This window comes from Erythrolamprus reginae, chromosome 1 (genome assembly GCF_031021105.1).
Source record: "Erythrolamprus reginae isolate rEryReg1 chromosome 1, rEryReg1.hap1, whole genome shotgun sequence".
NCBI lineage: Eukaryota > Metazoa > Chordata > Lepidosauria > Squamata > Dipsadidae > Erythrolamprus > Erythrolamprus reginae.
Genome location: NC_091950.1, coordinates 194,535,083 through 194,542,928, shown reverse-complemented (window position 1 = coordinate 194,542,928; position 7,846 = coordinate 194,535,083). Strand labels below are relative to the sequence as shown.

Here is a 7,846-nt window from a genome sequence, read left to right as displayed (position 1 = left end):
TTTTTGTTCCATTAAAAACAACAAGTCCGAAGTCTTCGTAATTGTATTTAAAACGGGTGTGAAATCCTTCCCCCTAACAAACTTGTACCTCAGTGGCACTCACAGCCTACAACATAAACGCGCGCGCCTCAGTTTACAAATCGCATACGCGCGCGCGCGCGCGCACACACACACAGCCCTTTCTTTCTCTTTCACCCACATTCAAAATATTTCGTGTCTTGCCCCCCCCCGCCCCCCCCCCCGCGCACAATTCCATCGTCTGCCCAGCGGCGATGTATCGCCGAGCTCGATCGTCTGAATGGAAGACTTAGAATAGGCCTAGAGCTTCTTTCGAGAGCCGTTGTAACCAATACTGTATATACCGTACTACTACACACGCTGGTGCAATCTCAGTTTCGGCTTTATGAGAAGACCGGTGTCTGTGTGTGTGTAGGAGAGAGAGAAACATAGCGATCGACGCGCGCCCCTCCCCTCGGATGCCTTCATTCATTCTGCTGCAAGCATTCCAGCACAAAAAAAAAAAAAACCCGCCTCCAGGCAGAAGAGAAGGCGCTGCCTCTTTCGCCGCCGGCTACTGCTTTCTCTGCCCGCCTCCCTCGCTCAGCCCGCGCGTCCTCCCCTCCCCTCCCCGCCCTCGTTTCTTCGATGCTCTGCCCCGGCCGGGTTACGCAGCCGCCGTCGCCGGCAGGAGCAGTATACAGTAGTTAAGCCAGGGAAGGCTTTTGACGGCCGTCCCCGGAAAATCCGCGGCAGCCCCGCTTGGGTAGTCGGGGAGAGCAAAGGGAACGGGCAGAAGTCAGCAAGGAACAGGCGGAACGCGGGGAGCAAACGGGGTGTGCGCGCGTGTGCGCTTGGGTGGAATATGGACAAACCGAAGTAAAATCGAGAAAGAAAGAAAAAGAAAGAAAGAAAGAAAGAAAGAAAGAAAGAAAGAAAGAAAGAAAGAAGCGAGTTTGCAAGAAATCTCGGAAAAGTCAGATCATTTAAGCAAATTTTCACAGGAAAATGGAGCGAAAAAGCCGAGCACAGCCGGCAAGACGCAGAGCTCAACGCTGAGCATTCGGCGGAGCGCCCCGGACGGCGCGAGGGTTTAATGTCTCATAACCAGCCTTTTTTTTTTTGGCGCCGCCTCGTAACGTGGGAATTTAGCGGCTTAGACTTCCCACCGCTTTGGGGATCGACGGAGGTTGCGGCATGAGGCATAGGTAGCGCCGAAAGTTTTTGGTTCCCCCCCCTCTTTTCTCCGAGTGGGGGAGAAGGCGAGGCTAGCGGGATCATGGCAAACCCGGCCGGCTTGGACTCCGCTGCGGTGGAAGGTTTCTTAGACAGGCACCCGGAGCTGGTGGAGAAGTGGCTGAAGAGGCGAGCCGCCCTCCTCGGCAAAGCAGCTCCCGCGGGAGCGCCCGACTCGGGCGACGGCGGAGGGGCGTCCAAACAGCCAAGCAGCCACCACAACGGCCTCTCGCCGCGAAGAAACCCCTCGTCCGCCGTCCCGGAGCCGCCGACGGCCGGCGGGCCGCTGCAACACCGAGGCTCGCAGAAAGAGCTGAGGAAAAATTTCGCGCGCTCCAAGGCCATCCACATGAACCTGACTTACGACGAGCATCTCCACGCCAGGGCTCAGGAGCCGCTGAGCAGCGCCAGGAGAAGGGCGCTGCTGAGGAAGGCCAGCTCCCTACCGCCCACCACGGCGCACCTGCTCAGCGCCTTGCTCGAGTCCCGGGTCAGCCTGCCCCACTACCCGCCCCCGGCTTTGGACTACAAGCGCTACCTGAAGCAGCACAACGAGCGGCAGTTCTTTCTGGAGCTGGTCAAGGACATTTCCAATGACTTGGACCTCGGCGCCCTCAGCTACAAGATCCTCATTTTCGTCTGCCTCATGGTGGACGCCGAGAGGGGCTCGCTTTTCCTGGTGGAGGGCGGCGGCAAGAAGAGCTTGGTCTCGAAGGTCTTCGACGTGCACGGCGGCGCCCCCGTCCTGCCTTGCTACAGCACGGAGAGCTCCAACGAGCTGCAACTGCTCTGGGCCAAAGGCACCGTCGGTTATGTGGCCGAGCACGGCGAGACCGTCAACATGCCCGACGTTTACCAGGTAACGCAGCAGCCCTCTTGGCGACTCCAAGAACCGTGAGAGAATAACTTTATAAAACTAAATGAGGACCCAGATTGTTGGGGGCATTATGCTTACTCTCTGTAAACTGCTTAGAGGGGGCTGTAAAGCACTGTGAAGCGGTATATAAATCACATTGCTATTGCTAAAGTCTCCGGTTTAGATAGTTAAAAAAAACAAAATTCAACAACCCTGGAACAAAATCCTGCTCCAATTCATACTGTAGCTATCCAGAACGGCAGCGTGGGAAGACATCTGTTTAGATTAAAGCAGCATAATATCTTGCAGGCATGCAGGAGGTCTCTCCCTGGTGCTGGTTTTGTACCGAGTTTGGAGGGGTGGGGAGAAGAGATTTCATGTTTAATATACCTTCGTGTATAACTACAAAGTGCTTGTCAGAGAAGGGTGTTTGCAGCCAGAGTAGCCAAATGAGAGTGAGTACATGTATGTGTGGGATTAAAAGATTCAGATGGGTGAGATTGACAGATAGATGGTAGCAGTTGTGTAATAATTTATGACTGAAGAATCCTGTGTGGATTAAACTAAACACTCAAGATAAGTCATGCATATTTTTCCTCAATGGCGAACGCGAGGCTGAAGCAAAACACAAATGGTGCATTTTATTTTTCAGCAATTAGTACTCTATTGAGAAGTTTAGTCTTGCTTTGACTGCTAAACCTAATAGGTTTCTTGATTAAAAATCCTTATATCCTTGCCAGCCCTTAAATAAGTGAATGCACTTCTGATCACTTGGTTAAGTCCAGCTGGATCTCTAGATAATAGTAATTTTGGACCCATGAAGGTGCCCATCAGTGTATCCAAAAGCAAACCACAGAGATGCCAGAATGACAACATGCATGTAATAACCATTATGTAAAAATAAAAGGCTCAATTTGCCCTTCTGATTGCATTCATTTGTATTTATTCCAGCTGTAGGGATGGGATAGTTTGGCCGTACATAGTATTTAAAGGGAACATCATGGATTTATGTGAAAACATTTTGGTTTTAACTGTTTTACTTTTAATATTGATATGTATATGTTCCATAAATAATTTGGAAATATGCATTGAAAATAGGGGAGTGTAAATAAAGAACTCTTGTTCATAAGCGTCTAGAGGAAGTAAGGGACAAAACATCCATTGCAACTTAACCTGTACCGTTAGATGCTGCATCACAATTCAAATATGAAAGGGTAGAATTTATATCCTGATGTCACAATGCACAGGTAGTGTTCTCACATCAACATGAATAACAACATCAAGCAAGAGATCTATGTCCTTGACTGCAACTTTTTAAAGCAGCCATCTCTATTCCCAGGATCACATGCTGCTTTCTGCAGCTAACTATCCCTGGAAAAGATTTGACTGCTTTAAAGATGTGCAGATAAATTCACACACCCATTTTGAAATGGAATCCAAAACATTGCACAGAACTAATTTTTAGTCCTTGGTCTAATACTTCTTAACATGATTATTTGCTTTTTAAAACTGCTTTGTACATTATGTAGAAGTTTTCATTGACCTTGTGAATTCTTATCAAATTCGTCATTGCCAGAATTTAATAATTCTCCTGGTTATTCGTACAAACAAATCCATTTGTAGAAAAAACAGGTTTCTTTTATGTGGTTGACACAGAGACTGATTAATAAAGACAGTATTAGGTGGAAGTGCATAGGTTAGTATATAGTACAGTGCTTCTAAATACGAGAAGCTGACTAGCAGGGAAAAAAGGCAGTCTTGTAAAGAGATATCATACTATACTGTACCTCTAGAATTAATTTGCAATAAATTAAATTAGTGAAAATACTTTTCAATGTAGAACAGACAAAATATTTGGCTGGAACAAAAGGTTTTTGTGTAGATTGCCTTTTCTGTAAATCACCATCCAGAACATGTTTAATGTTGGCTTCTTATTGTTTAGTAACCTATATTAAGCCGTTTTCAGTACCAAATGTAGTTAGATAGTGCAAATTTGATTGATTGATTGATTATGTGCTATTAAGTTGTTTCCAATTATTAGCAATCACATAGCTGCATTTTCTTCATGGTGATCTTAGCCTGTTCTTTCAGGTCTTTCAATGGTGCATTCATCACCATTTTAACTGAGTCCATCCACCTTGCTGCTGGTAATCCTCTTCTTTTTCCTTATCTTTCTCCCAGTATTAGAACCTTCTCTAGAGAGCTAGAACTTGGCACAATGTGTCAAAACTAGAATAATTTGAGTTTAGCCATTTAATCCTCAAGTAAGAACTCTGGGTTGATGGTTTTGTTTGATGGTCTATTTGTTTTCTTGGTTGTACTTGTAAATTTAGATATATTAGTTAGACAGGTGACCTGTCTGGGAAATTAACTTGTATGGAGCTAGTTATTCCCATTCTATCATTTCTCTGCCTTTTCGCTAAGATCAAGTGTAGTATCTATTCTATTTACAATTGTAATAGATAAAATTGTGGGAAGCAATATGAAATTTAAACACATTGTTTTACTGACTGATAGTTTCACTGTGAATGTAGGAGCTCCTGCTTTAAGGGACAGAAGGAACAGATGGATTACAAAATACTTGTGATTAAGATCTGGGGCAAGTTACAATATTTATTAAATCTGTTCCACCATATGTTCATCTTTTATAAGGTCTACCATTAGGTAGTCTTGGCTTTTCATCTGAAAGAGTAAGTCACTGATTTAACCCAATCCCCTAAAACACTTTGTGTATCATTGTGGTTTTGGAACTATATCAAGACTTTGTCTCCAGTTATTTGTCTGCTTTTAACACAAAGAGCTATGGACTTAGATCTTAGTCAGAGAGTCACTATGGCAGGAAACTGCTGTATATGATAATTTATCAAAATTGCTTTATTCTCCTGCAAGCTGAGTGCTTGATCAGTTTTACATTTTTTTTCTTCTTGCTTAAAAGTAAACCTGTGGATGTACTTCTATGCCTGTTGTATACAACAAGTTGCATTATGTTTATTAAAAAGTGTTTGGCTTGACTAAAGAGGACAAATACTGCTAGGTCAATCAAATATGAGCTGCTCTATTATTTAAAAAATATGGAATTATCTTACATCAGGGAAAGGAATTGTGCTCCAAAATTTCCCATCAAAAATAGCTGAGTTCCAATAATTAATTACAATGGCAAAAGGACTACCAAATGTGGATCTTCATTGTGGACTGTTTTTGTCCAAATACCAGTGCATTCCTTTATATGTTACACTTCGTCTCTGTTGTGATTACTGTATTCCTTCCTTGCAGGTAGTCAGATAGTGCTTGGATTGCCAAAATCTATCCCAACTTAGTGTCCTTTCAATGCATTGAACTAGAACTCTAGATACAATAGTGGGAGTTGTTGCCCAACATTCATTCATTCATTCATTCATTCATTCATTCATTCATTCATTCATTCATTCATTCATTAGATTTGCATGCCGCTCCTCTCCGTAGACTCGGGGCGGCTAACAACAGTAATAAACAGCATGTAACAAATCTAATGTTTAAAATAATTTAAAAACCCTTATTAAAACCAAACATACACACAAACATACCATGCATAAATTGTATAGGCCTAGGGGGAAAGGGTAGTTCAGTTCCCCCAACCATGTCTGAAGGATTGAATTATTAGTGAAGTTAGTAAGTTTCTACCATGGGGCACTTATGATGACACAACTAATTGCAATAGCTAAAAGATAGAAAATAACTTAATAGGCAAATACTAAAATACTTTACTTAGATCACAGAAGTCTAATGCAAATGTATAAGATGGGTGTACCTGGTCCGGTGATAATAGTATAAAAAGAACAAAGGTATGATCAAGAAATGAAACCCAAGTCTCAGTTTTTACAAGAGAAATTCAACCATTTAAGAATATTTTGTTTTGAGAAGAAAAAAAGTGAGAAAACAAATTACTATAGGCATCTGTTCCTAATCAATGTTAAATCAAAGTAATAAAACATCTTGTGAAATCATCCCACAAGTTTCATTCACTCTTATACATTATAGGGTAATTGTCAGATTCTCAACATGCAGAGTTTCCACTGTTATTCATATTTTGTCACTTGCTCCATTTCTTCTGAGTTCTTCTATGGGCATGGTGTCGTAGAAAATATTGTCTATTGCTCCAGACTACAGGGAATAAAATTTTATTTATTTGTTTGTTTGTTTGTTTGTTTGTTTTGTCAAGTACCTATTGGTGGTATACAAATATATAATAATATTTATGTACATGATACTAGTAAAAGAGAAACATTAGGGCAAGGGACAGAAGGCACTCTGGTTCACTTATGCATGCCCCTTCGTGCATAAGTGATTTAGATTTAATAGATTTAAATTACAGGAAAGTAGATTTTTAATGCTGGGCCATAATAGCCAAACATTTGGAGCAGTTCATAAGGAAAGAACAGGAAATGAAACAATTATCTGGAGAGGTGGTAAGTTCTACTTTCTTGGATATAGTCTGATGGAGTTAGTCAGCTTTCTCTCATGGATGCTTTATTTTAAATTTCTGTACTCAAATAAGCACTTAGTATAATAGTCTTAATGGACCCTTTCAAACTGTTTTATTCCATGAATTTGGTTTTCATTTTAACTCCCATTTTTCCTTATATTACTTATGTAGAACTACCATAACTAGGTTGCAAAATCAAGATGACTAGAAATGGTAGCAAAGAGTTCATTTTTGGTACCTCTTTGATGCCATAGCCACCCACAGATTTGTAAATTGAAATTCACATATTGTGAATACTTTGTCTGAAAGGATAGATGACAGTCGTGCTTTGGAAGGCCTTTGCAAATATTCTTCTTATGTGCCAATGGTACCTGTCATTGATAAGAATTCACCCTTTATCTTATAAATCAGCGATCACCAACTGGTGGTCCGTGGACCACTAGTGGTCCGCAAGAAAAGTTTGGTGGTCCGTAGTAAAAATATTTGCATTTTTTATATTGCATTAAATCAGGGGTTCTCCAGTTACAGCCCCGGGCCAGATATGTGCAATGAATGCAGAGTTTCCCACTTTGGGGGCTTTTTGTGTGTGTGGACAACTCAGAATCTGTGGCTAGTCCAGGATACAGCAGCATGAGTAGTTCTGAGTGTGCATCGGTATATTCCTATAGCACCACTACTGCTTGAACTGCATGGGCAAACATTTTGCCTTTTCCAGGCAAAATCTACCTTGTTTTTTCCTTAGAAACATAGAAGACTGACAGCAGAAAAAGACCTCATGATCCACACATTACGCTAATTCAAGCAAGTGTGGATGACCATGAGCAAGGCCTCCAGATTCAGGAACAGGTATAATTGACACACAAGAAGGATATGTGCAAAGGCCCTCCTAACCATGACTGTCAGCTACCAGCATTGTATATAACCCTCCCTGGGACCTAAATTTATCTTTTCTATTCCATGTAGAACGTTATGCACAATGTTTCATTCATCCGAGGGTCATTCTGATTTTTCCCCCAACTGCATTTCAATTTTTCTTACTTAATTTTTCATATATTCTTGACAGGATTTGCCAACACAGTGATAGATAATGTGAGGCTCAAGGCTCTGTGAAACACATAGTACCTCAGCCTAACGTTGTACAAAGTACCCTGAAAGGACAAAAGAAAGAAAGCTAGAATGAACACATAAAGATTCAAAATCAAGAGAGCAGAAACTATTACATCGGAACACACCTTTGTTCAATCTTTCTCAACTCTTTTATCCTGAGGAAATCTTGAAATATAATGTTCAGTTCT

The 7,846-nt window shown here is 41.9% G+C and overlaps 1 protein-coding gene and 1 pseudogene across 1 annotated transcript in view; both read left to right on the top strand.

The window, feature by feature from the left end:
* The first annotated feature begins 1,229 nt into the window (after nt 1-1,229).
* PDE11A (phosphodiesterase 11A) overlaps nt 1,230-7,846 on the top strand; it is a 188,673-nt gene continuing 182,056 nt past the window's right edge. The window contains exon 1 of the mRNA XM_070737453.1: nt 1,230-2,092. Within this exon, the coding sequence (XP_070593554.1) occupies nt 1,277-2,092 (816 nt within the window). The 5' untranslated portion in view covers nt 1,230-1,276. The remainder of the gene's footprint in view (nt 2,093-7,846) is intronic.
* LOC139158248 (U2 spliceosomal RNA) lies at nt 4,489-4,697 on the top strand (annotated as a pseudogene).